The 27509-nt window shown below is 50.5% G+C and overlaps 4 protein-coding genes and 1 long non-coding RNA gene across 7 annotated transcripts; 3 read left to right on the top strand and 2 right to left on the bottom strand.

Annotated features, from left to right (window-relative positions):
* Nucleotides 1-4225: 4225 nt before the first annotated feature.
* LOC120663851 (translation initiation factor IF-2-like) lies at nt 4226-6961 on the top strand. Of its 3 annotated transcripts, none has more exons than XM_039942793.1 (2): nt 4226-5454; nt 6778-6961. In XM_039942793.1, the coding sequence occupies exon 1, from the start codon at nt 4366-4368 to the stop codon at nt 5350-5352; it is 987 nt and encodes a 328-aa protein (XP_039798727.1). In that variant the 5' UTR covers nt 4226-4365; the 3' UTR covers nt 5353-5454; nt 6778-6961. The 3 variants fall into 3 exon arrangements, with proteins under 3 accessions (XP_039798727.1, XP_039798728.1, XP_039798726.1); XM_039942794.1 differs by lacking the exon at nt 6778-6961 and having other exon boundaries at nt 4226-4409; nt 4440-6473; XM_039942792.1 differs by lacking the exon at nt 6778-6961 and adding an exon at nt 6224-6473 and having other exon boundaries at nt 4226-5948.
* A 4507-nt stretch (nt 6962-11468) lies between these two features.
* On the top strand, nt 11469-14071 carry LOC120663850. Its single transcript, XR_005670638.1, has 2 exons — nt 11469-11903; nt 11998-14071. It is a non-coding gene; the product is annotated as an uncharacterized LOC120663850 (long non-coding RNA).
* A 1156-nt stretch (nt 14072-15227) lies between these two features.
* LOC120667197 (disease resistance protein PIK6-NP-like) lies at nt 15228-19019 on the bottom strand. The gene is made up of 3 exons (XM_039947260.1): nt 16223-19019; nt 16049-16146; nt 15228-15945 (listed from the first exon to the last, which is right to left on the bottom strand). The coding sequence occupies exon 1, from the start codon at nt 19017-19019 to the stop codon at nt 16713-16715; it is 2307 nt and encodes a 768-aa protein (XP_039803194.1). The 3' UTR covers nt 15228-15945; nt 16049-16146; nt 16223-16712.
* Nucleotides 19020-22337: 3318 nt separating this feature from the next.
* Nucleotides 22338-23910, bottom strand: LOC120663848 (mannose/glucose-specific lectin-like). Its single transcript, XM_039942790.1, has 4 exons — nt 23519-23910; nt 23208-23406; nt 22938-23135; nt 22338-22795 (listed from the first exon to the last, which is right to left on the bottom strand). Exons 1-4 carry the CDS (start codon nt 23797-23799, stop codon nt 22529-22531), a joined length of 945 nt encoding a protein of 314 aa, XP_039798724.1. The 5' UTR covers nt 23800-23910; the 3' UTR covers nt 22338-22528.
* Nucleotides 23911-24620: 710 nt separating this feature from the next.
* On the top strand, nt 24621-26345 carry LOC120663849 (jacalin-related lectin 10-like). The gene is made up of 4 exons (XM_039942791.1): nt 24621-25046; nt 25213-25408; nt 25573-25773; nt 25934-26345. Exons 1-4 carry the CDS (start codon nt 24766-24768, stop codon nt 26186-26188), a joined length of 933 nt encoding a protein of 310 aa, XP_039798725.1. The 5' UTR covers nt 24621-24765; the 3' UTR covers nt 26189-26345.
* The last annotated feature ends 1164 nt before the right edge of the window (nt 26346-27509 follow it).

Genomic DNA, 27509 nt, shown 5'->3' with positions numbered 1-27509 from the left:
GGTCGCCACGTCCACCGCTACTTTCACTGTACTACCCCGGCCCACCCCCTCCATCCAACTATCAGAGACCAAGGATGTGTTTAGTTCCCCTGGAAAACGCTGTAGTGCTGGTGAAAAACACTGTAGTATATTGTAGCACTTTTCATTTGTTTGTGATAGATATTGTCCTACCATGACCTAACTAGGCTCAAAAGATTCATCTCGCAACGTACATCAAAACTATATAATTAGTTTTTTTATTTACCTACATTTATTACTCCATGTATGGGTCATTTGCAACATTTAATATTTCGATGTGATGGAGATGTGATGGAAAGTTTGGTTTTTGTGGGAGTTTTTGGGATTTAAACGGGGCCAAGGAGAAATTAACAGAGCTAAACTGGCATTTAGTATTTGCTCGTTACTTCACCATACTCATTAAGGCCTCATTAATCGGAACGGATCCGCTATGCATACACCATTGCCAACGGAAAGATCGCGCGCCTTATTCACCAGCGACAAAAAGCCGAGAAACTGGGGGTGTCTATTTATTGCTTTCAGCGATTCCCCCTAATTCCATCGCAGAAGCCGAGCCATCTTCTTCCTCCAGCCCGCGCCCCCGCCCCCTCATACTCCGCCCCGGCCGGCGGCTCCCGCCGCCGCGCCGCCCACCATCCACCGCCGCCGGCCCACCGCCCACCTACCTATCCAGCTCTGTTATCGCCCCCGCCGCCGGCCACCGGCCACCGGATATCCAGCCCTGCCCGGCCGGCGGCGCTCTCGCGCCGCCTCGCCTCCGCCGGCCGAACCGCCTCCACCGCCGGGCCGACACCGCCGGCGACCTCGTCCTCTAAGTCCGGTGGTCATGGAACTGCCCCCCACCCATAGCAACCCCGGAACAATAAGCTCCGCCGCCGCCCTCCGCCACCCCGGCCGCCGGTGACCTCGCCGGCGGCCGCTCCCCCCCACCAACCACCCCTCGCCGGCCACCCCCTCCCCCTCCCCCCTTCCCTAGCTCGCCGGCTGCCGCGCCTCCTCCCCTGCTCAAGGAAGAAGATGAACAGGGGAGGTCTCTGCGATAGCTCGTGCGCCAGTCGCGCGAGCGATAAATAGACTTCCCGGAGAAACTCGCGCCATCGCCATGGCCACATCGGCAACAAAGAACGAAGTCTGATGGGAGGATCGGTCGCATCGGATCACCGTGGAAGGAAACCCAAGGCACGCGTGGGTGCGATTTTTTTAACATAAAGGCAGGAGCGCTGCCAGATCATAAGAAGGAGAAGAATAGGAATTCTTATAATAGTTGTGATTACATAAATAAACAACAAACTCGATCTCTTAACTAAAAATAATATAAGGAAAATTAGGTGACTCCGCCCTCGCATGCTTGACGTCGAACATCCATTTCTTCTTTTGATCAAAGTGAGAACTCGTGAAGGGGGTTGCGCAAGCCTCCCGCAGTGAAGAGTTCCACCATTCCGCGGCATCGAACCCTGGTGCTGGAGTGCTAATCAGGCCATCTGACCACAGGTGCACCTGCCACCAGACCTCTTAGACCAAATCAACAGTCACTGCGTTCGGTAGGCTGGAGCTAGAGACTGGAGCTGGAGTGGTGTGAGAGAAAAACATTATTATCTGACTGGTGGCTGGAGGCTAGTGCTTGAGTGATGTGAGAGAGAAATACTGTAGGACTGGAGGCTGGTGCACCAACCGAACACGGTGAGTGAAGACAAAGGTGAGCTGCAGTTTCTTGTTCCTGATCACACAGGCAGCAAATCGGATTGCACACGACACCCTTTGGCAGCACTATGTCTGCTGTTTGGATCCTTCCCTGAACAAACAGCCAAGTGAAAAACTGATGTTTGCCTTCAGTTTTTGCCTTCCAAATTGCCTGCGTGTTAAAGTTGCAGCAGCTCCCAACAAACTGGATCTCATATGCAGATTTTGAGGAATAAATGCCGCTTGCAGTCCATTTCCAGGAAATTTGATCCGGTTCAACAGAGAACTCAACCTCCTGTACCGCCTCCCAGAGCAGGATGTACTCGGCCACGTGGGTGCGATTTACTGCGCGGGTGAAAAACGAAGCGACGCCCCGGCGCGTGTCTCGGAGAAAAATAGAAATAGTTCTTGCATAAATGAATTTTTCGAATTTTCTAATGACCTCGTTTGGTTCGCGCTAATTACGGTGTCAAATAAAAGCAATTTACAAAACCAACTCCAGACCCTCGCGCTAGTGACTTTGAACAATCTAATAAAATCTTTGACCTCGCGATTAGAGAATGATACTGTAGCATCACTATAGCTAATTATTGATTAATTATTATCATTAGAATCGTCGCGAAAAGTTACACTCATTCTTAAAAAACTTTTACAAATAAACATCATTTAGTATTTTATGCATGCGACAATTTCTTTTTCGAAAAACATGCGCTATTTTTTAAAATGCCAAACAAGACCCATGTTAGATGGAGGGTACGAGCCAGCCAGCCCATCTAGTCGGCCCCACATCGCCGTGCGCGGGGCCCACCTCGCATCGACCACCGACCCTGCCTCTACCGGTGCCTGACGTACTCCGGCGGCGGGCCCTGCGGCACGGACCAATCCTGGCGCTAGTCCAGCAGCCATACGGCGGCCCAAGTAACCCTAGCGAGTAGCGAGCGGCGGCAGCCACCACAGCAGGCCCCGACCCCGACGACGAGATCCCGGCGCGCGATTCGGGCCCGGCGGGCGGGCGGCCACGCGTCCCCGGCGGTGTCCCTGTCCCCGCTGCGCATCCGCTCCAATCCGATGCGCGCCAATTATGGCTCCCCCGGCGCAACCATTGGTCCACGTACTGTACGAGGAGTCCCGGACTACCACCCCCTGCGGTCGCTTCACGTCCCCACTTCCACTCCAGGGCTCCTTCATTGCCGTTTTGCACCGCGCACTCGCTCATCCGCACACACGATGACACACACACACACAGGAACGAGGGAGGAGGCCTGCCACCTGGTGTGGTGTGGCGTGGCCTGCAATGTTCCGTTCCCTGATTGTTAGTATTTCTATTCTATCTTCTTATACTACTAGAGTAGCAGGCAGGCATGGTTCTCAATTCGCCATAATCAGAATTACCGTGCGCAAAGGGATCACTCCAAAACGGGGGAAAAAACCAAACAAGACACGTCTTATTCGGTTATCTAGGATTTATTCCGGACCAAGAATAACAGATACAACAAACCTATTTCATTTGATATTTTACACAAATCTATTTGAACATGTCGAGAAGGATCAAGTTAGGTGATGCAAAAGCATACACTTTTGCCCCTTCGAACATTATCATTATTAAGTTTATTGTCTCGTTTAACGCAGTTTAATTGTAACTAAACGGGTAGATGTAGAGAGATATATTGATGATCGATGCTGACATATGCCCCACTAAGTCATCACAGTGGGTAACAAATCTACTCATGCGAGGCTGCGTTTTTCATGAGAAACAAGGGGGAAAACTAAAAAGGATGTCCTCCTTTGGGCCTATCGGGCCAGGCAGAAATCTAGCAAGTTCTTCCGAGGCCACAGGTCGGTGGTGGACACCATCCACGGATACGAAGTGCCGGGGTGGGGCTAGTGGAATATTGGTGGCCGGACGTGGGCCCGGGCGCAATCCTCCCGCGGGCCCACCCGACCTCCCTACGTGTTCCGTCCCCCAGGCCCCCGCCCCACCATAAAGCGCTGCACACTCCGCGCCCTCCCATTTGCCCGAACCGCACGCCCTCCCCGACCACCGCGCCTTTACCCTCGGCACACGGAGCCCAGCCGCCCTCGCCACTGACACGTGACCCGGAAAGATTCGTTGACCCACACGTCAGTGAGGGGCCAGACTCACGTACGTGTCTTGGAAGCGATCAGGCTCCCTTGCGCTCTACGGGTGGGACAGCAGCGGGGACACGTCGCCGGGGCCGCTGCCCTACCAATCCCGGCGAGCTCGGTAGGTCTCCCGTGGGTCCAGGGTGTCAGCGAGCGGGCGCACGGCGAGGTGGGGTTTGTTTTTTGTCCCCGCTTGCGTGCCACGGCAGCCATTGCCCATTGGTGGCGCGGTGCTTCCCCAGTCGGGCCGCGGCCTTTCACGGGCCCCGCGCCGCGGTGGGCCGCCACGTGGTGGCGCGCCAATGATAGCGCGGCCTGGGGCGCGCCCGACACGTACCTGAACCGACGCGTGTCCCTCCGGCCTCCGGCCTCCCCCCGGCGCGGTATTAAAGCGCCCCCCTCCTCCCCGACCCTTCGGTCGCCGGCGTCCCGGTGGTGGTGGTCTCGTATCTCAGTGGTAGCGGAAGGAAGAGTGCTTGCTTGGTTACTTGCTAGCGTAGCTGCTTGGTTGGTTGGTTTGGGGGCGTGCGTTGGAGAGGCGGGATGGAGAGTAAGGGAGGGTGCTGCCTCGCGCCGAGGTACGGCGCCGCCGCGGCTGGGCAGCAGCAGCAGGCGGGCGCCGCGTGGCAGATGGGGAGGATCATGCTCAAGTTCAGGCCTATTGCGCCCAAGCCGGCGGCGATGGCGCCCGTCCCGACCCCGGCGCCTGTGCCGGTGACAGCGGCGGGTGCGGGGGCAGGGAGGGGGAAGCGGAAGGCCGTGGGCGGTGGGGGGAGGAGGGGGCGGAAACCCAAGAGGGCGGCGACTGTTGCGCCGGTAGTTGCTGCTCCTGCGGCGGCGGGGGACTGCAGGAAGGACAAGGACTGCGACAAGGAGAAGTCGCGGTCCCGGTCCTCGTCCTCGTCGGGGATGACGTCCGTGGACTCGTCGCCGCCTCCGCCTCCGCAGCAGGCGCGGCAGCCGGCGACGCTGCCGCTCATGCCCGTGTCGCCAGTGGAGGAGAAGCCTGCCGTTGCTGCTGCGACGGGGGAGCCGGCCCCGGTGGCGTCTATGGCGCCCGCGCCCGCCGCGGGAGCACAGCCGGTGCCTCCGCGGCCGGTGCTCCTTCCCGCTGCGGCGGCTTCCTCCTGGGTGACTGTGGAGGAGGTGACCGCGACGTGGCGCGACGGGGAGGAGGCGCCGTCCTCCGCGGCCGCCGACGCCCCGGCGTTCGTGTCGGACCAGTGGGGCCGCGTGACGTGGACTAACGCCGCGTTCGCCCGGGCCGTGTCCGCGGACGGCGACGAGGAGGCGCGGGCCGTGGGGCTCGCCGGCGCGCTCCCGGCGTGGGGCACCTGCGCGGGGTTCACCTGCCGGGTGCGCGTCGTCCGGCACGCGAGCAGCGCCACCCCGCGCCGCGGCGGCGGCGGCGGTGGCTCCTCCGTGGTGGCGCCCTGCGACGTGTGGCGGCTGGACGCCGGCGGCTGCTACCTCTGGCGGCTGGACCTGCAGGCGGCGCTCACCCTCGGCGGCCTCCCCCACTACAGCTAGGCATAGCACAGCCATCCGAACCGGAGTACGTGTCCCTCGTACGGGGGCGTATTTTATCTAGCAAATCGAACCATGGGTTTGTTTACTGATTCAACCCGGCGTATTGCCAACCGGGTCGGGCCCAATTAAGCATGTCGAGGCCAGATTAGGTATACTAATTATGGATTATTAGATTAGGTATACCAATATATATTCACAGATGTATATTGTCATCTATAGCTTATGGTCCTAATTCAACAAGCCCAGCAACCAAGCCAACATAGGAATCGCTCCCTCCCTGTCTCTGCGTCCCCGAGGCCCCCCTCCGGCCGCTCCCCTGCCGTCCGCGCCCCAGCCTCCGCCTCCGGCCACCGGCCTCTGCCCAGCCCCAGCTCCCCAGCCCCAGGCACTAGCAACGCAGCGCCCCAGCCCTAGCAGGCGAGCGCCACAGCCAGGCATCCAGGGGCAGCGAGCGCCCCTGCACCTGCACCAGGCATCAGCGCGGCAGCGCAGCGCCCCGGCCCCAGCGGCCAGCGGCGCCGAGTACTGCTCCACTGACCAGTGCTCCACGCCTCCACCTCGGCCTTTCAATTCAAGCAAGCCAGTAGCTCAGCAAGGTAAGATGAACACTCTGGATCCACATCCATCCAATCATCGGTGAACTATACAAGATTTCCTTTTTTTAATTTTCGATTGTGTTCTTAATTTTTATAATGTAGATGAAGAAAAAGGATTGTAGGGTTATATTGTAGTATCCTTTACTATTTTATAATATTTTTTAATTATTCATGTTTGTACTTTGGTTATTATTATGGATTTTCTATGACCATTATAATTTATGATCTATTATATTGTGTATTAGCTTCAATTTTTTTATATTTGGCATATTCAGCTGCAAATTTTTGGATCCGCCACTCTTGAGTGAGTGAGTTGCAATTACAAGAACCTGCAAGTGTAAGAAGAAGAAACCAAACCATGTGATGGATGAAGCTTCTGGATGTGCAAGCAGCTAGCTCTTTTATTCTATTTTATTTTGCTTGATTTGATTCTCCCCCCAAATGTATGGAGGTTTCGAATTTGATATGTGTGTGGAGGCTTACGATAAACTAATCCAATTGATTACACTAGTGGTGATTCAATCAGCGAGGCATCCAGCTTTCCTGTTTGGGGTCGTCGTGAAGTCTTTGACGTTTCAAGGAATCGCGCGGACTTGTCAGAGGGTCGATCACCCGTCCGATATCAGGACGTCATGATCGCAGCCATCCGTTCCGACTGGAACTAGAAGACCTCGCTCGCCGGTCGCTGCCATGACGTTAGGCGGAATATATCGGAGTTTGGAAAATTAGGGTGGTTGTAATTTCAGCATTAGGGAATATATCGAGCGATTAGAAGCGTAGTTAAACTAGATTATTAGAATTTCAAAGTGATACCACATTGAAAATAAACCTTGCTTTAAGTAGAAAACTTGCTCACATGGGCAAGCAAAGGGAGGCCTTTATATATATTCACATGATTTTGTCATGGTGCACTAGCTAGATAGTGGTGATTTCCTGTCGGAAGTTGTTATATTTTTTAGGAAACGAATTAAATATCTTTTTCTACTTTGCTATCATCACCGTTTTCTTGGTCATTACTCACGGGCAGGAAAGCACTTGCTTGGACTGTGTTTAGTTGCAAAATCTCTCTCCAAACTTTACTATTCATCTATCACATCAAATCTTTTGCCTTATGCATTGAGTACTAAATGTAGGTAAATAAAAAAATTAATTGCATAGTTTTGATGTACGTTGCGAGACGAATCTTTTGAGTCCAGTTAGACTATGATAGGACAATATTTATCACAAATAAACGAAAAGTGCTACAGTATACTACAGTATCTGATGTGACTCTTTTTACCACTTTTTGCAGATCTAAACACAGCCTTGGTTGTTTCAGCAAATGCCCGAGAAGTTCAGCCCAAAAACAACTCACAATTGCTTGTGAATAAGTACTTTGCATGAAAAACAATAAGAGAGAATGGGAGGAAATGGCACGCGTGATTTTCTTGACATTGAAGAGGGCACCACAAATATATAAAGCTACACCTTCTATCAATTCCTCATTTCTTTTTTACTTTGCTGGCTACCACAAACAAAAATAGAAGAACAATTGACGTTTTGCTCATCAATAGCTGCCAAAGATACCAATGAGATTTGCCAGCACGTGGCTACCTATATGCATGGCACACGCACTGTGCCAAACATCTATTTCTAAGAATGCAAGCATGTATCTAATGATATTTTTTAGTCAGCTAATTAATTAATCAATTTATCTGAATTTTATAACATGAACTTTTCAATCGTCATGTTACCGGATTATACGTGATGATAACAATAACTCTAGTAAGAACCTTGCTTGTATGCATGAACATATCTGAAGATAAAAAGAAGAAATCACTCATATGTTCTTTACATCAAAGAATATTCACATACAGCTACTAATATTAGTATATATTGTTTCTTTTGCTTCCTAAGATCTAATGCGACACCTCCAGTAAGAATGATTTACGCAAAGACCACCGGGGGAACAGCCAGATGTTACAAGTAGAGAGAAGAGAAAGTAAAGGATCAGATGGTTGGGAAGTGGATGACCTCGAAAGCATGGAACAGCTAGAGGGAGATTAGCAACCGAAAATCTATTTGCTACCACCACCAGCCATTCCGTCCGTGCTCGTCCGGCCACCATCGCCAGCGGCGTGCAGACCTAAATCCCCGCGCCGGCGGCCCCGCCGAGGCGCGCCACGTCCGCCCCAGGACAGGGACAGCGCCCCGCCGGGCCCTACCGCATGTACTGTGTCCCCCTTACCCCTCCACCAACCAGCCGCCACCAAACCGCCGCACCCAACAGTTCCGCGCACGGCGAATGGTGGTCTATCGATGGCTCCGACGACGGCGACCGGCGATCGGACAATCCGGTTGAAAAGCGACAATCCGCGGCGGCCCGATTGGTCCAGGGCGTCGTTCTCTCTCGAAGCCGGGGGGGGGCCCTGGGGTTGGCCAGGGTTTAGAAAAAGGGCGCAGGGGGATCGGCTCGCAGATCTCGGAGATAGGGGGGTGACGGCCAGGTGGATGGTGCGGGACAGCGAGAGTGCTGCCTCGCCGGAAGCATCTGGTCACCTCAGCTCAGCCCGTCTCGGTCTCCCGGGCGGGCAGAAAGCCATGGATCGATGCCGGGGGAATGGGGATTAAATGATTAATCAAGGAGCAGGCGTGTACTTACTGGCCGATCGATCAGTGGTAAGTGGCCATTGGGGAGTGGCTAAGGGCGTCAATTTGGGGTCCAAGTGGAACTAATCGCTTTGAGTTTGAGCAGATGATGATGACGAGGGGGTGTTGGGAGAGGGGGGCATGACCGCATGATGAGGATGAGGTAAGCTTTGCACTCTTTAAGGTATAATAAAAAAGGTGCCTACCTGTACGTGTATTCATAGGGCTAGGATAGTTTGCGGTGGACCCTAGGAAGTCGATTTTCAGACTGTTTTTTTTTCTTTTTTTTGGTAAAGTTTTGTCTTTTTCTAAAAAAAATTTAACAAAAATTTCAAGAAAAAATTTAGAGAGGATAAAAAATTTCAAGAAAAATTTCAGAGAGATAAAAAAATTTCAAGAGAGATGGAAAAATTTTCAAATTTTTTTTAAGAGATAGAGGAAAAATTAACGAGAAAAATATTGTGCAAAAATTAATTAGATAAAAATTACATCAAAACAAAATGAGGTAGAAAAAAATTGTTCAGATTATAAAAAAAAAGAAAAAAACAAACCGGCGGCGGCGGCGCCTCCTCCCGCCCCCGGTGTCGCCGGCTCGCGGCGCCTCCCCGCCGTGCCGCTTCCCAGCGCCGCCGCCGCTCGCCCTGGGGGGCGGAGCTCCCCAGCGCCGCCGGCCCCAGCGCTCGCTGGATCTAGAGAAGAGAAGGCTCGCTGGGGGGCGGAGCTCCCAGCGCCGCAGGGGCGCCCGCCGTCGCCGCCGCACCTCCCTGCCGCGTTGCTCCCCTGAGGTCGGAGCCCAGAGTCGGGCCGCTCGCCCTAGGGGCGGATCTGGGGAAGAACGAGAAAAGAGAGAGGGGAAAGGGAATCTGAGAGAGAGGTGGTCGGCAGAGGAATTGATAACATCACGTGGTATGGGGTCCACCGTATTGATGAAAATCGACCGTGTCTCTCCAAACTTGCGGTCACCCGCAAAAACAGCTTTGGGGTATTCATACCATGTTCTTATAAAGAAGTAAAACTTTGCAAGTCTTGTTCAACTATCAGTCAGACTGTAAGCGTTTTTTAGCGTACGAAACTGTATTTTTTCCCATGTACAAAATAGCCCGTTATTGTTCGCTATTAGCTTTTTAAGATATCTCCCGCGCTATACAATATTTGTCCGCTATGTCCACTATAGGGATTTTTTATAAGATTCAGTGATAATAAATGTCCGCTACTTCCGCTAAAGATGTAGCCAAAAGAAATAAAGAATCAATATAACTAGGGTGGACCATAGACAAAGCATCACGGGCACAGTTAGGCAGTCAAGAGACTTGTTGAGTCTATTTTAGAATGTTAGACCAATGATGCTTCTAATTTTGTATGTATTATGGACGTATGGCTATGAAAAGTTTGCTGAAATTAGTTGCATTACTGGTGTTATTGGCCGCATTATGCATATTTTTTTTTTGCAAACCGCTAAATGGATAGCTCCGCTATAGCTTTCGCTATAACTCTCTTAGCTTTTTGGAAGGATTTCCGCTAAACATCTTACCCCGCAATTTTATACCTTGATTTTTTCATTAAATTGCCTACCTTGTGAAAAAGTTAGCAATCAAAGTATTATCAATCAAGCCACGCTTTGACCAACAATTACTCCAACAATATATGAATTATGGGCCAAACATGGATACTTTTTTATTCATTATGATGTTAATAAAATATTATTAAAAAAATATGATCACCAATAAACTCTATTTGGACTATCAAACCATGCTTCAAGCGAGAAAATCAAGCGAGCGGATTTTGATAGGTCTAATCTTGTACTCCCCAGCGTGAAAGAACCATATATACGATCTTCTCCTTTTATTTTTGTTTCTTAATAAATACAAATAATGTATGGTCTAACTAGTCAGTTAATAATTAATAAATTCAAGTTGCGAAGGCCAGCTTCTTTCTAATACATTGGGGCGCCAGGTCAGCGTCGAGCATGTTTACTATTTTAAGACATCAGGATGCTGTATGGATATAGTATACGTATACGTATGCATCGCTACAAGAACTGCAACAACTGTGCCGTAGCACGCCGGGCGATCGGCCGGCCAGTCTGATTATAAAAAGCAGGGCTCCCGGCGGCGCGATTGGTCCAGGTAGCCCGGCGACGACGCCGTTCTCTCTCGAATCCGGGGATAGGTTATTGGGCTGCAGAAAAAAGAAAAGGGCGGAGGCGATCTGCTGCGAGATCCTTGGCGGCACGGCGAGGGCCAGGTGGACGATGCGCTGCTGCTTTGCCGGAAGCATCTGGCTGGTGGTTTGAGGTTTCGAAGTGGCCATTGGCGAGCGGCCAAGGGCGTCCTCCGTCAGAGATCACTTGGAGGGCCACGCTGAGGAGGGAAAACAAAGCAAGGAATTTGCAACTCCTCGTTGGTTGTGAGCATGAGGCGGTATGGTCCATTGGGCTGCAGCCCTGCAGACAACACGGTGGGCCGCGCGCGCCGCATGATCTGCGATATCGTAGTGATTTCACTAGAAACAGGCACAGGTAGCAGAACCAGCTAAATATATCAATTAGCCAATTAGCTGGGTGGATCCAAAGTTTACAAACGGAGCCTCAGTCATACTCTCCCTCCCCGTCCAACAAAAGAAATACGAAGCTTTGGAAACAAAGCCACCATATATACATATGCAAGTGCTCTGGTGCAGTACGAGGAAAGACCACACGACCCCCCCCCCCTCCAATTAGGGCTCGTTTGGCAGCTTGATTCCCCGCCGGGTTCCCGGCCATTTCCCCGTGGAGGCAGGCCGCGTGGAAAGTTTTCACGGGCCACTCAATCGGCGCATTTGGAAGCCTGCCTGACGAGGATCTCCAGCCCGATCGAGCCGATTTTCCACGTGGAAACAAGCCCGACCTCCGGACACCAGGCATCGTTCCCCGTCCCCGCATCGACTCGACTCCTCCACTCCCCATCACCACCGCTGCACTCTCCTCCTCCTCCGCCGCCGCGCACCGCCTTGGTCGCGCTCTCCTCCTCCTTCCCCGTCGCCACCGCGCGTACGTGCTCTCCTCCCCCCCCTCCCCCACCGCGGTGGCGCTCTCCTTCTCCGCCGCCACCGCTGGTCGCCTCGCTGTACTCGTCTCCATCGCCACCACATCAAGTGAGTCGATCCGATCTACGCGCCGCATCTGCTCCGTGCCCCCGCTAGTATCTCCTCGCACTTTTTCTTGTAGATCACGGGGAAGAAGAGCTGCAGCCACGAATAGACGACAATCTGAGGCAGTTGGTCGTGGGAGTGTGAGGATCTTATCTTATCACTTCAGCCGTTCAGCGGCATGTCGTCAAGATCTACTAGGTGGGCTTGTTGTTCCTGCAGTTCTTTTTGTTTGTTTCTCAATCTGTCGTATCATGTGTATGCAGGCTAGTGATGTTGTATCATGTGTATGCAGTAGGCTGGTGAGGCGGCCAGCCGGCAGTGTGCGTTTTGTTTCATCCTGATCCATCGAACCAGCTCATACTACTAACTGCTGGTGGCTTGGCTTGAAATATTAGTGCAATTGGTACCTGCATTCTCAATTTTGCCTTTTTTTTCATCTCATTTCACGAAAGAACATGACAATGCTAATAGTGGTAGTTAGCTAACCAGTGCAATTTTTAATGAAATACTAATCTACATGTATATTTATTGGAAATAAAATAGCTAGTTTCAAAGCAAGTGTAGCATGCTTCTGCATATTTGATCTGATGCATGCTAGGATGTGATGTGATCCATGTGTAGCAAGTTGGACTAATCTTGTTCAAGGCTGAATATGCACTTTCTGTAACCATGAAACTGAGCCATGTAAACTTGTCTGATCATATCTGACTGAAAAAGCAAGTAGAGTTAGTATAGATATCATCAAATGGATGAAGTTTTGTTTTGGTCTTGCACCTGAATTTCTAATGCTTTTGTAATCATGTAAACTAAGCGAAATGTCAATTTTTGTGTTACTTGCGGAGTGCTCAGTGGAAGCAATGAATGGTATAAAACTGAAGCAATCAGGTATGCATTTCTTCTTCTGTGAAGCCTAGAGACAGTAGTTGAGGAAGACATTACACTTGTTTGGTCTAAGAAAAAAATGTGCTTGATGCTAGATTAATCACAAGGGTGGGGGGGGGGGGGGGGGGTTGTGGTGAAAACTAATCACAAAAACATAAAACCACTAGTTGCCAATTGCCATAAATACTCGAGTCAAAAATATTGTAGTGTTGAAATTTTGTTCCCCACAAATAACCATACCCAATAGTGGTGAATTAATGTAGCACTATTAGCCTATCCATTTGTGGCACCTTTTGTTGTCACAAAAACATTTGATTTAGTTAGAAATTATTGTGTCAATTCTTCTTCTCACTATTTTATTATAACAGTGTCAAGTAAATCATCACAATTGATATGTGAAAAGTGACACCTTTATCATCACAATTTATTAAACTACTGATATCTAAACTAATGATCGAAGCAGATCTCTTTGATGCCAATTTTCTTGCATTGATATTGGAGTGCTACTTGGTGGTGTCCACTGTCCACATAGATCTGAATTGTAATTCCACATATTTTGTGTTTGATGGAAGCTGCAAAGCACCAGAATGTATGTGTGCAATAAGGTTACCCATTTGTTGATCAAGTTCTCACATCACTAGACGTGAGACTTCTCCACACTCTGTGTTTGACGCAAGGAAATAAGCTCATCACTCAAGAAACTAAGCTCATCGCATTGGGCTTGCTGCTCTTGTTGCAATTGTGCATTTGTTTCGACCACTGTGGAGACTTGGCCTTCCAAAATTTGTGCACGTTGCTCAGCTGCCCCGGCACATTGCTCAGCAGCATCTGCACGTGCTCGAGCTGCAGCTTCGCGTTATTCTGAAGCCTCAATTAGCACTAGCTGCTAGTATTATTTTTTTCTAGTAGCATAAAACATGTGGTTGTCATGAAAAAGGTATTGAACATATGAGGTCTAAATTATATGTTGAATCTAAGCTGTACTGTAGGAGACTAGGAGTATTTTTCGAAATTCTTAAAGTGAATTGTAACAACTGATGACCTTTTAAGTTTGATTTTAAGTAGAATCATATTGTGTGTGTGGTATGAAAAATACAGATATCTTTTAACATCTAACCTTTTGAATCCGAGTTAACATGTCGCTATTTTTTGTGTTACTTGCAGTGTGCTTGGTGGGAACCAATGCATGATCTCAGAGAAGTGAAGTTTTACATATTTGTGATGAATCAACATGGCAGTTGACTGTTAATGGCGCTACAAGTCCTCTTGATTCTTTGCAGTTGTGTTATTTGTATGCATGCAAGTACCTGATATGGTTGGATGATACAAATCTGTTAGATGCATTATGCCTTGATAGCCGTTTATCTTTGTTTTTTAATTTATGTGTGTACGGCAAACCACATGTTCTATATTCTGTAACCGTGGTAGACGTTGCCAGAGAAGATACGCAAGTTACCTAATTTTTTTCATTTTTTTCCAATTTATTTGATCATTTTCTTTGTATCTAGGGATTTCTACCATTTGTCTTCCAAATGGTTACCGGGGATGAATCCCAAGCAGGGATTTCTCCCCATGGAATTGAGGGGGTTCTCACCTGCCACGAAAATATCCCTGGGGGTTCCTATCCTTGGGTTTTATGTCTCTTGCTGCCAAACTAGGCCTTAACGTAGGAACCAACCAGAGGATCATTTCCTCGAGGATCGGATTATGCTGCAAACAAGAATAAATCATCACCCGACACCTCCGCCTCTACCTCAAGAACAAGTTAATTAAAAGGTGAACAAAATAATCATTAAAACCTTTCAAGAAAGAAAAGCGCAGTGCTAGCTATCTCATTTCTTCGCATCAAATGGAGGAGGGATCATCATAGAACGATTTATAGCTAGGTACGGCAGCACATATATACACCCATCTTGATGATCAAATTTCACAATATATTATTATTATCTTAATTGGTACTGTATTTACAACTGAGAGTACAGTGCAGTAAATCTGGCCGGGCTATTAGCACGAACCACCTTATTTACATATACATACATACACACAACGCAGCACACCGATTTTATTCGCCGCAGTTCGCGCGCGCACACACAAGTAGACACGATCAGTTAGCTAGCGTAGCGGGTATTATGAATGAGACGCGGGTGGTTTGGATGTTCATCCATGACCTGCTTCAAGGCTCAAGGATGCTGCTCGCGTATATAGCTGTCCAAACGTGACGGCACGGCACTACACGGCACGGCCCGTGCCAGGCGCGGCACTAAGTGGCACGGCAAACTAGCCGTGCCGTGCCCAGTAGTGCCGCCGTGTCGGAGTCCAGGCACTAGCACGACACGGCTAACACTTTGTCGTGTCGTGTCGTGCCGTGTCAAGGGGCACAGTAGTGCCAGTGCCGGCACTGGCACTATAGTGCCAAACTGCCAAAACACCTCATTCAACTCTAAATTTCAAGCACTTTTAAATTTCAAACATATAGAAGCAAATAACAGATAAGAAATTGAACTGAATCAAATTCACACACAAACCAAACTCAGACAGTTAACAAAAGATCAATTTTATTAGGAGCTTGTGCAATGACTGCCTCATTAAAAACCTCTCTAGGTAAAACTCACCCTTGTGAGAAATCCTAGAGAGGGAAAAAGAGTACAACCAAGCTCCAATTAAATAGTTCATTACATCACAGTTCAAACTTAAAGTTCTAGAGTCCAAGTCCTAAATATTACAGGCCATTACATAAATGATCATGAATCAAGATAAAGTTCTTCAAAAGCTTCCTCAAGCTCCTTGCCCTCCACATTCTGTTGTAGTCTTGCTTCTGCAGCCTCCCAGTTTTGATGCAGGTCAGCATCTCCACCATTTCAGGCTTCAAACTCCTTCGCCGCTCCTCGATAATCCTGCCAGTCATACTAAAAGTGGATTCTGAAGATATGGTAGACACAGGAACGCTTCTTAACGCAAACTAAAATATGCCGGGATAAGTGACCAGTGCCACCACTAGAGAAAGCAGAGTAGACCTTAGAGCAGTGAAGGCATCGAGCTCCATACCTGACCGTCTTACCTTTGATTTCCTTGAATAGTTTCTCATAGTCAGCCCAGACAGGAGAGGTAGAGGGGCGTGGGCGTTTGGCGGAGTTACCGTCAGGTGCAGGTAGTTCCTCAACGTGTTCACCGTCGCCGTCGACGGGAATAGCATCATCAGCGGTTGCACCGAATAGGGCCGCGCGGTCCTCTTCCATGTTGTCCTCGTCGTCATCTCCGGCCAAGCCGCACAACCGCCGCTCCTCGTTCATGCCCACCTCCACCGTCTCTTCGTCAGATCCGGCCATGCTCAAGCGTCAGTGACTTGGTTCCTCAACAGCTACAATGCAACACAGAAAAGAACAGGGGTTAGGGTTAAATCTTGGAGAAGAAACGGTACTGGATGACTGGATCTAGGATTAGGGTTAGGGTTTGGGACCCACCTTTGTAGCTGGAGCACTAGGTGCACCGGCGCCGTGGATGAAGCACGGATCCAGCCCTCCGCCTCCGGCCCTGGTTCCTCAACGGATCCCTTCTACATCTACAGAAGAAGTGAGACAGTGAGAGTCTGAGACTGAGAGAGAGCGAACGAGAGGGAGAGGATTCGTTTCACTTACGCTAGATCCGGATCCGGAGTACCAGAGTCCGGTGGCGGCGATGGCGATGGAGATGACGAGGAGGACGACAAGAAGATGAGGACGCTACATGGTCTGTGCGAGATCGAGATGATGGGTCTCCAAGGCCGTGCCGTCTGCTAGTGCCGGCACCAGGCCCCGGCCTCTCACCGGAGCTCGGGAAGACGAGGGGAGAGGCCGTGAGGCGAGAGGGTGAGAGATCAGAGACGAGAGGAGAGTCTGGAGAAGAGAGGTGAGGCGAGCGGCTGCCGGGGGGAGCAAATGAATCAGGGTTAGGGTTGGGATGGAGGGCGGCCGGCGCCGGGGCTTATATAGCCCAGCCCCCAATGGGCAGATCGCCACCCCAATGGGCCGATCCAACGGTCACCGAGGAGGGGGGAGGCTGCGGCCGTGCCCCATCGGGCCGCCTCCGTGCCTCACGGGCCGAGGCCGTGCCTCCCCGTGCCGCCGCCTCTGTCGGGCCGGGCCCGTGCTAGTGCCGCGGGCCGTGATCGCGGCCCAGGCACGGCCCGACGCCTGGCACGGGCCCGGCACTAGCCCGCATGCTCCCGGGCCGGACCGGGTTAGTGCCATGTTTTCTTGGGCCGGGCCCGTGCCGGCCCAACGGGCTCGGCCCAGTTGGCCAGCTATGCTCGCGTAGGCCTGTGAGCTCCCCCACCTTCAGCTTGGGAAGGTTTTCAACCCTAGTCAGGGTAACCGGGACGGCCACGACGGCGTCGTAGCTAGTGGCGGGCTCCGCCGAGGACCAGGCGATCGTCTCGAGCGCCGGCGCGGCGTCCTCCTCGAAGGTGAGCTCGGTGATGACGGTGACGCCCTCGATCCGGAGGAACTTGAGGGCCGGGAACCCGCCGCCGCCTGGCCTCTTCCTCAAGGCGAGCTCGCCGCCGCTGTACGACCTGCGGCGGAGCCTGAGGTAGACCAGGGCCGGGAGGCCGGCGAGGGCGTCCAGCTTCTCATCCGTCAGCAGGGTGTTGCACAGCGTGATCTTGTTCAGCTTCTTGAGCCTCTCCACCCAGCTGGGCATCCCGGAGCTCCGCATGCCGTCTATCCTCAGGCTCACCAGGTTCGAGGGGAGCGGGGACAAGGTGCCGTCGGTGGCCTCCAGGGTTGGCCTGCCATTGATGGGGGGAGTTGCCACCCTCACTGACAGGGAGTGCAGGCATCCGCTCAGCCTGCAGATCACCAGGAGCAAATCCTTGACGGCGTGCTCGTCCCCTGGGACCAGCACAACGCCAAGCTTCCGCAGCTTTGGATGGTACTCGATTTTCCTCAGATCTCTGCGCCAACAAATTCGGACTTGGGAGAGTATCTCCAGGTTGGCCATTTCCCTGGCATTGGCAGGCATCATCACGGTGACATCGGAGTCGACGTTCCCGGCAAGAAGATGCTTGAGGCTGCTCGGAAAGACGTTCCTCGTGTGGGAGCCGTGGATGTTGGTCTGCCGGATGTCCAGCGTCTCCAGCAGCCGGAGCCCCTGGAGCTGATGGGGCAGGTGATCAACGTCCGTGTTCCGGAGGCTCAGGTACTTGATCGTCGGCGCCTGCTTGCAGATTCTCCTCAGGTGGCTCCGGTTCAGTATCGCCACGCAGCCTCCGAGATCAATCACGTTGAGCCGGTAGGTGTTCGGGAGTTGCTTCAGCTCTCGCAGCATCTTGTCGATGGCGTCATCCTTGTGTCGCGGCAGCGGCATGATGGATGACGAAGGGAGGTGGGCCGCCGGCAACGTCGCGTCGCGGATCTTGATCTGGATCTGAAGGTGCGTCGGCAAGCCGTGCCCCTGGGAGTTCTCCTGCTTGCACATGTCCTCGATGAATTTCTTGACCAACACGTTGCTGATACGGCAGCTCTTCACCTTGCCGGCGGCGCCGATGACGGCGCCGGAGGAGACGAAGCCCCGGAAGAGGAGCTCGTCGAAGCAGCGCTCGGCTCGCTGCTCCACGGTCTGTTCCTTCTCCTTGTCGTCGCTCACGAGGCGCTCGGCGGCGCACCGCCGGACCAAGCTTGTCCTGCTGATGCTCTTCTCGCGGTTGAAAGCGGCCAGGTACTGCAGGCAACCCTTCTCCTCCGTGGACAGCTCGCTGTAGCAGAAGGTCAGCGCTCGCTTGGGGAGGTCCGCGGCTGCGTCGTCCTCCGCGGCCGCCGCGAGCTTCTGCAGCTCTCGCATGTCTCCGGCAGGGCCTTGCCGGAAAGCATGGAGAGCACGGAGAACCATCCCCATGCAGACGTCGGCGGCGGTGTCCGCGTCAGTGCCGGCGGCCGCGGCCGCCTTGGGCTTGAGGAGACCGAGACCTCTGTGTATCTTGCGAGCGTCAGTCGCAAGGTCAATCGGGAGCAAGCTGATGGCCTTGTCGAATGGCGCATCAGGAGGAGACACCCATCTCCGTAGAGCGGAGACGAAAGGCAAAGAGGAGGAGGGGCCCTCCTCGCCGGTGGGCTGCAGCAACGCGCTGAGGAACTGTTCTCTCTCCTCGCCGTCGCCGCCGCCGCCGCGCCACCTCTCGCGCTCCGCCCCCGCGGACGGTACGGTGACCCCGTAGCGCTCCCGGCGCTCGCCGACGTCCTTGGCCCGGTCCCTGAGCTCCTGGATCTTGATGGAGAAGCGGCGGCGCTGCAGGTAGGCGTGCACGTAGTTGGGTACGAAGGTGGCGAGGGCCCAGAAGCCGTCGCGGGGCGGGGTGGTGCAGTACATGTTGTAGAGCTCGATGCAGTCGTGGGCGACGTAGGCGATCTCCCGGACCTGCTTCATCCACGCGCGCTGTGTTGGAGCTAGGCTAGACATGGCGAGTCGTGGCGATGTGCGTGCGCGCCTGTGTGCATCGTGCGTGCGTGCACGACGGGGCACGGTGTGCATGCGTGTGTGCGTGAGTTGTGTGCAGCCCAGTGGAAGTGCCATGTGCGTGGGTGCGTCGCGGCCAGCGAGCACGAGGTGGCTCGGGCTGGTGCGGGCGATGCGGGAGGAAGGGCTAGCACGTGTGTGTAGACGCAGTCGTGGATCGTTGATGTGGTGGCGGGCGCAGCGGAAGGCCGTTGGGCACGAACGTGCGTCGCGCGGTCATGGCGAGAGCGCCGGGCGCGGATCAGAGACGCACAGCGGCTATAAGAGCCACCACCCATCCCTGTGTAATGCTTGCCGAGTCGAGATGGAATAAATGGCCAACATACGGGCGAGGTCGCTCGCCGGGGCGTTCGTCGCTGAAATTACTGTTCATCTTCTTCCTTGGTCTGCCAGCAAGAGTGAGCGCGAGAGTGCGAGGCAAGCGGCGCAGCAGCGATCCGGAGGGCCAACACGCTGCTGGTCGTCGTGGTCGTTGCCGGACTTGTTGAGGTGGAGGAGGAAGCCGTTCATGCTGTCCATCTCGTCTTTGATGAACTGGATGTTGCCCTTGACGCCTTTCTGGAGCTTCGTCTCGCTCTCGATCGCCTTCACGAGGACGCCCAGCAGCGATTCCACAGCGCCTTGGGTAAGGTCAGCCATCTTCTTCCTTTAATTTATTTAATCTCTCTCTCTCGCACCCCCCCCCCTCCGTTTCGCGTGTGTGTGAGAGAGAGAGGATGATGGATGCCAGTGGGCAATGGCCAATGGGGAGTATTTATGCATGGAAGAGGAGAGCCCTTGTTGTGCCATGTCGCCAGGAAGAAGCAAAACTAAGCGTGACCCTGTAGCCGACGGAATTGAATATTTTTCTTTCTCAGCACAACAGAGCAAGGCAGGACAAACACGAAAGGCGACGGAATTGTTAAGGACCTGTTCATGAGTTTGCGGATGATGAAAGGAAAGAAAAAGACCAGGTCTACGACAACCTTCTGATGACGTCACCACGCAACATCCAGTCAGTACTTTTCCATAGGACATGAATACCCGATCCATTCATATTTTATGTATATAATTTTGAGTTAAGGATGAGGAATTAGCATCCCTACCCTACTTATGTTGTAAAGAAATGCTCAAAGCCATGTGTTCTTTAAATAAACAAGTTCGAGAACGAAGACCAATATTCAAAACATTTAACCGAATAGGAAAAACAGAGGGAATAAACTTGCCTGGTCCATATACAATGTTGGGCTGTTATGGGGCCCAAGACAGACAAACAGCCCAAAAGGGCACTAACGGGTCCGGCGGAGGCAGACAACGAACGGACCCATTATTGGCATTGGCTGGATGCAGAAGCTTGGTTTGATACCAAATTTTCCATGCCCATATCAGGCATGCCAATAAGATTTAGTTACCAATTAGTTTATGCCAATAAATTAGCCACTTTAACTGAAATTATGGTAAGTTACTACAAACTTCTTAAACCTTATTACTGGAGAAGAAAGCATTAGTTGGAACTAAACTAAATGAACACCTAATTTTTTTGTCAACAATTTGGCATTGCCGTAATTTTGGTAAGCCAAGATATTGACTTGATATCATTTTGACTGGGCATAAAATTGGCATCCAACCAACCAAGCTCGTAATCTTGAGAGATTGAGATTGAGGAGGAGATGGTTTACAAATTTGATGTAGCTGGCGAATTATTACACCTAACGTATTTCGCCCTTTTTTTTTAAATCTAACGTACGTCCTGTGGATCGATCGGCTGACGGTGTGACGCACGCACACAATGGCCAAACGGGGTGTCGGTATATGCATGGAAGGCGACGCTGGCATCTAGTGCCTAACCTCTTGCATTGATGATCCAAGAATAAGAGCAACGCCAACGCAAGCCTATGGAGGAAGGCAACAAGATCGAATACTTTTTCCTTCTTTTCGTGGCTGTCTAGGATGATCCGTCCGTCTATCCCCACAAGCGACAGCTCCAGTTCAAACCTTCTTTATTCCTCTCAAACTTTTGGTCTTTTCCTTGTCCATTTCTTTCTACGGGCTAACTAGCTAGGTTGTCCTCGCGATGCTTCCTGTATCTGGTACCTAACCCTCTCGTCGTCATTCCGGTGAGTAGCCATGGATCCTTCTCAGGTTCTGTAGCCAAGGAACACCAAGACCCTAATTAACTTGCTTGTCCGCTCTGCTTATTTTTTTGGGAAAAACAAGCAAGAAATTTTCAACTCGTCGTTGTGTCCGGAGCACAATGAGGCCCAGCCCAGATGGCCCATTGGGCTGCTGACAACACGGTGGGCCGGATGAGCTGCGATACATACTTGTTCACGTCAATGGAAACATCAACAAGTAATTTAACTTGCCTTGCCTTGCTGTTCTCGTCTCCATCGAAACATCCTTCACAAATCCCAAGTCCCCGACTATTCCGAGGAAGGAGCAGCACATGCACATCGAGGGGAGCGCGTGATGCTACCATGGTGGAGGGGCATGTGGCCGTGATCTGCGCCGCGGTGGCCGCGCTCGCCCTCGCCGCCGCCGCGCTGGGGATCGTCGGCGAGGCGACCGGCAAGTCCAAGGCAACGCGCGCGCGCACGCATCCGTCTACGTCGTGCGCGTGCACGATGGGTCACTGCCTGGCTGACTGACCTGACCTGGCGGTGCAGTCTTTTGTCAGGTACGACGGCGCCACCTGCGTGTACCGGAGGACGCCGGCGTTCGGGTGCGGCCTCGCGGCGGCGGCCTCGCTGCTGACCGGCCAGGTCGTCCTCTCCGCCGCCGCCGGCTGCTGGGGTCGCTGCAGGACGCGCGCCGCCGACGTCCGCCGCGCCCGCGCCGTCGCCTCTTCTCTGCTCTCCTGGTAAGCACTATCTAGCTAGCTAGCATCGGGTTGATTACGTCCACGCTCAGAGCGGCGCCGCGCGCGCGCAGGTTTCTGGCGGTTCTGGCGGCGATCGCGTTCCTCGTCGGCGCCCTGAGGAACCAGAGCGGAGAGCGGCGGCCGAGAGGGGACGCCTCCACCTACTACAGATGCACCGTGCTCGTCGCCGGGGTATTCGCCGGCGGCTCATTCCTCGCCGTCTCCGCGGCGGCCGTCGGGATCGGCTCCTACGTCGCCCTTGAGGAGGCGGCGGGGTCCTGTCCGCCGCCGGTGTGGCGTGGAGAGCCCCGGCAGGGCGTCGCGGGAGGGTTTGCTCAGGTCCCAGCCTGATGACTCTCATTCGTCTGTGGATCAACAGTTTGCTCAAGTGAACCATTTTTTCCCCTTCTTGCGTGAGATGATGATGATAACATTTATTGTGTTCTTCTACTATCTTTTTCTCCATGACAAGACGAATTCAGCTGGCGCATCATTCAACATTCAGTATTGAAACAAATAATTAAAAGAAAGTATTACAAGTAGGAAGGATCACTGGCACAAGATGATAAGATCCCCATCTTATTCAGTAATAATTGTAGGAACACAGTGGAAACTAGAAATCACAGCAGCCCTGGTTCATTGTTGTGGTTGCCACATAAACGCCAATCGCGTCAAGATATCTGCTGCTACGCCCAAAGAAGCCCACAACACTGTGGTTATCTTCCACCGGGACGGTGAAAGGGGTCCCGTCTCCGAGTCCGAAAGGCCCGTACGTCTTGGCGTTGGTGACAATGGTGAGGGATGCTATGACGTTGCACGAGCGGTAGAGGCCAACTGTCCCGGAAATCCCCTTCACGAACTCAGAAGGGCCAAGCTGAATCTGCATTGTTATAAAGAACAACTTCACTTGCAAAAGCTGTGCAGAGCGAGCTAATAATCTTCTTGACCAGAAATTGTTTGGCCTAATTAGCCTCAAACCGCATCTCAAATGAAAAGTGTTCAGAGTTCGAATTTTCAGTTACCGTGTGGGAACATCGGCCTGAACCACCCCAAGGGCCTGCGGTGCGCTTCTTACCAGCTTGGTCAGCATATGAGAATGAGATCGCATCAACAACCACACCACTCTGCACAGTGATACTTTCTAGACGTCCTGGTGTGTCTGTTATGTCCTGAGCCACCCCACCATCTCCACCCAATGGCCCAATCTTTGTGACCTGGCTCTGGTGAAGTGATCACACGACAATTAACTGTATGGAATTTTGGTTTTCAACAAAATTGGCTAGGATTCTTACCGGCGGTGGCGACCACCCTTTCAGCAGGGGGGAGGATCCCTGGATGGTCAGTCGTATGATGTTGCCATCGCTCCTTTGCTCATGAAAGTTCTTGTAGATGACACCGCTTGCCATGGCAAACTGACCCGTCCCACCAACGATTGCAAACTCACCATTTTCAACCGAGATACCCATCACCTGAAGCGTTGACCCCTTAAACCTGCATCGTATTCATTTTTCACTCCGATCTAATACAAAAGCTAGAAATCTTCACTAATTCTCTGCTCTTACTATACTGTATAGATCTTACATATAGATGTTTCTGTATGTACCTCTGAATCTCGAAGACTATGCTGAAAACATTGTTCCAGTTACCAGCATAGACATGCATGCCTTGTGCACGGGCAACAATGGCGGCGTTTGGGCCAGCTCCATCGTATATCGGCCAGTTGTTGACGATGATCGAACCCAGACCGGTAGCGGAATCCGAGCTTGTCACTCCAAATTGGTTCCTGTTTGGACCCAGAGGGGTGTGGAACAGGTAGAGGTTGCTGAAGTTGAAGTTGTTGTTCTCCTCAGGCAAAGGGGATCGGATGATTTCGAGATTGGCCATGGGGTTAGTTTGGGCGAGCTCTGGGAGGAGTGATGAAAGGCTTGATCTAGCTGCCCTGAAAAATGGAAGGTGGGCATAGGTTTATTTATGGCTCGCTAGGTAGGGCTCTCTCACCCTCCAAGCCCTGCAAAACTAAACAATTCCATAAATTTTGACAGACTTTCTAAGTCCTTTTATGTATTCTGGTCTTGCTCAAGTCTTCTGAATACTAATTCCACATGGGTACACATGCGACGATATATATTAGATTTTGACGGACTTGCTTAGCCTTTTTATTGCGGTCTTGCAGGAACCAAACAAGATGGCATTCATAAAAGTTCAGGCGATCATCATCGAACCGTCACTTGTGCATCCAGCAGGTCAAGTGTTCATAACAATACAAATTCGACCTCAAGAAGTTGTTAAGTTAATCCCGTGTCAAGTCAAATTAAGTACAGTGCTTTGTGCTGATCCATTACTACGAAGCATATAGCGTGCAGGAACCAAACAGGACGGCATTCATAAAATGGCGCAGAGAGTTTGTTTTGTTATGAAGACTTGACCTGGTGGTTGATGAAGCCAATAATGGATGGATGCTTGCTGCCGATCTATAGTCATCTCTTCCCTCTGACGTCATGCCTACATCATTTATTGGACGTCATCTTCAGTTTTGAGTTTCAGGGATGAGCTCGTCGCATGTGAACCCGGCCCATGTGCATTGATGGATCGGGAGGACCTGATAATTTTAATGACTAAGGAAGACCTGCAATGAAAATTGACTACGGGAGTCTGTCAATGATAAGTGTTCTCTTCACAGGCTTTAGCAGAGTGGAAATGAGAAACAAGGCATCCTTCCAGCATATAAGTACCTATCCCCACCCTTCATTTCTCACACAGGAGATAGCCTTCCCTAGCTGATTAAGCTCTCGCTGCTAGTCTTCTAGCTACCTCTCCGGCCGGCAAGAGAGCTAGCTCCCAAACTCACCCATGGCCAATTTCCAAATCACCTCAAGCCCTGCAACCGTTGAGAACAACGAGTACAGCTTCAGCAACCTCTACTTGTTCCACACCCCTCTGGGTCCTGACAGGAACCAATTTGGAGTGACAAGCTCGGATGCTGCTACCGGTCTGGGTTCGATCGTCGTCAACAACTGGCCGATATACGATGGAGTTGGCGCAGGCGCCACCCTCGTAGCCCGCGCGCAAGGCTTGCACATCCATGCCGGTAACTGGAACAATGTTTTCAGCATAGTGTTCGAGAATCAGAGGTACACACACATAATAAATTTTTATTACTGTTGATAATTGTGGTTGTATGTCCTCGTGTAAGCACAGAATTAGTGAAGCAGCTTTCTGCTGAATAGAAATATATACCAGAGTGATCATTGCTGTGGATGATACTACATATACCTGAATATGACTACTATGGGACAGGTTTAGGGGTTCAACGCTTGAGGTGATGGGCATATCTGTTGAGCATGGTGAGCATGCCATTGTTGGTGGAACAGGGCAGTTTGCTATGGCAAGAGGTGTCATCTACAAAAAGTTTCACGAGCAGAGGAGCGATGGTAACATCATACAACTTACCATCCGCGGATTCTTCCCTGTGCTGAAACGGTCGCCACCGACGGTAACAGTGATATTGTATTCACCATTTGTAGCCCAATATAGATTGTTTTAATTTCTAAATTACCAAGAATGAAATTATTGTCAATTTTCATTTTGGACGCCAAAATACCACACAGATATAATATAATTATGTAATAATTTTTGTTATATATTTGGATGCACCAGAGCCGTGTCATCAAGATTGGGCCATGTGGTGGGAATGGTGGGGTAGCTTGGGACATATCAGACACACCAAGTCGCCTAGAGAGTATCACAATTCGTTACGCCGGGGTTATTGATGGAATTGAGTTTTCATATGTTAACCAATCTGGTCAGAAGCGGACTACAGGTCGGTGGTGCGGTTCAGGCGGAATGTACACCAAAACGGTAAGTGAAAATCTAAATAAGTAGCATGTTTTATTTACGGTGGTTCTACTGTTTTATTTATTTTAGGCCAAGGTAAACCACCATTTGCGGCCAATAAGAGTACCTCTGCTACTTTAACAGTAGTAAATAACTACTCCTATATATTGTTCTTGTAACGCAGATCGAACTTGGCCCTTCTGAGTTTGTGAAGGAAGTTTCTGGAACAATTGGATCTTACAGCCAATTCAACAACATCATTAGGACCCTTGTGATCGTCACCAACGTCAGGACATATGGACCTTTTGGGAACCCACGAAATGGAACCGCACCATTCAGCATCCCCGTGCAGAACAACAGCACCATTGTGGGCTTCTTTGCGCGCGGCAAGCTGTACCTCGACGCCATTGGCGTTTATGTGCAAGAGACACAGATTTGATTAGGTTCCGGTGTGCTGCTGAAATAATAAGGGGGGTCTCATGTGCTGATGATCCTCTGTACTTGTAATGCTTTATGTTAGCTTTTTTCCCATTTATACCTATTGTCTTTTGAATGAAATAAGCATCAATAATCCCGTGAAGCTTTGTTGGTTATTACTTATGTGCCTATTTGAAATGGGAGATTTTTTTTTGCGGAAAAAATGAGAGAAAAGTTGTTGTGCAATGTAATATTTTTACTGCTTCGAAATGATTATGTATCCCAGGCAAGTAGGGTACCACAAACCCTATTTACAGCTGATTCACTTAGCTTCCATGGTCAGAATCCTACACAACTGGAAATTAATGGTTTTTGTAGTTAGGCTCAGGGTGGACTAATAAATTGATTGTCATGGTTATCGGTTCTAGCAACGAATCAAATTGTCTCCCTACTTCCCACACACATCTTTATTTTATCCACATATTGTAACTAACAAGTTAACCATTTTATATGTAAATGATAATGTTTGCGACAATAATTTGAAGAATGATCGTATTTGCAATATTTATTTTTTTCATGACTATTTTTAACATATATTTTTAATAGTTATTTTTCGAAGACAAGCTAAATTAAACATGATAATCTGTACATATTGTTCCATATATATAGCCCTCACGGATTAAAAATACATGATTTAAAAGAAATACATGGAAAGTTGATAGAAAACACAAAAGTAGGGAATGGCCCATCACTAATCATGCATCACAACCGACTAATAATCATGTAGTGAATGCGCACTAGGTCTTAGTCTTTGAGGAAAATTCGGTTTACACTTTTGAACTATCACAAAAGTTTGTTTTTTAACATTCAACTATAAAATCAGTTACCTGTGGGTGGTTTTGAAGGTGGATTTTCATTTTATTGAAACTAAAAAAATTCAAATCTAATCAAATAGTCAGCAATAATTTATTTTAAATCTGAAAAAATGTAAAACTAGTACTATTTTTTCTAAACGTGTAACCTGTCTATTGATATACTCTACTTGTCAGTTATTTGGATCCAACTTATTCCTTTCCAAGTGTCACTTTGCTTGTAGGTATGCCTATTATTTTTTAAATAATAAGTACCAAATAGAGCACCAATAAATGTGTTATATTGTTACAAAAATTTTGGTAACAGTACGTGTCATATTTTTTCTGATTTCAAATGTAGCTTTAATTTTTTTTAGACCACACATGAATTTTATATTTTAAAAAAATGGAAAACCACCTTTCAAACCACCTAAGGATCCACTCCCGATTTAACATTAGGATGTGATCTAGTTATCCGATTCTATAGTTAAG

Source organism: Panicum virgatum, chromosome 3N, assembly GCF_016808335.1.
Source record: "Panicum virgatum strain AP13 chromosome 3N, P.virgatum_v5, whole genome shotgun sequence".
NCBI lineage: Eukaryota > Viridiplantae > Streptophyta > Magnoliopsida > Poales > Poaceae > Panicum > Panicum virgatum.
The sequence above is the reverse complement of the archived record's forward strand: the minus strand, read 5'-3'. Positions and strand labels throughout refer to the sequence as shown.

Bases quoted from the DNA above. Each gene is read 5' to 3' on its own strand.
- LOC120663851 (XM_039942793.1), top strand. From the start codon at position 4,366: ATGGAGAGTAAGGGAGGGTGCTGCCTCGCGCCGAGGTACGGCGCCGCC.
- LOC120667197 (XM_039947260.1), bottom strand. From the start codon at position 19,019: ATGTCTAGCCTAGCTCCAACACAGCGCGCGTGGATGAAGCAGGTCCGG.
- LOC120663848 (XM_039942790.1), bottom strand. From the start codon at position 23,799: ATGGCCAATCTCGAAATCATCCGATCCCCTTTGCCTGAGGAGAACAAC. The intron at 23,407-23,518 runs GTACATACAGAA...AATACGATGCAG, and splicing joins ATAGTCTTCGAGATTCAGAG to GTTTAAGGGGTCAACGCTTC. The intron at 23,136-23,207 runs GTAAGAATCCTA...TCACTTCACCAG, and splicing joins AAGGGTGGTCGCCACCGCCG to AGCCAGGTCACAAAGATTGG.
- LOC120663849 (XM_039942791.1), top strand. From the start codon at position 24,766: ATGGCCAATTTCCAAATCACCTCAAGCCCTGCAACCGTTGAGAACAAC. The intron at 25,409-25,572 runs GTAACAGTGATA...TGGATGCACCAG, and splicing joins TGAAACGGTCGCCACCGACG to AGCCGTGTCATCAAGATTGG. The intron at 25,774-25,933 runs GTAAGTGAAAAT...CTTGTAACGCAG, and splicing joins GCGGAATGTACACCAAAACG to ATCGAACTTGGCCCTTCTGA.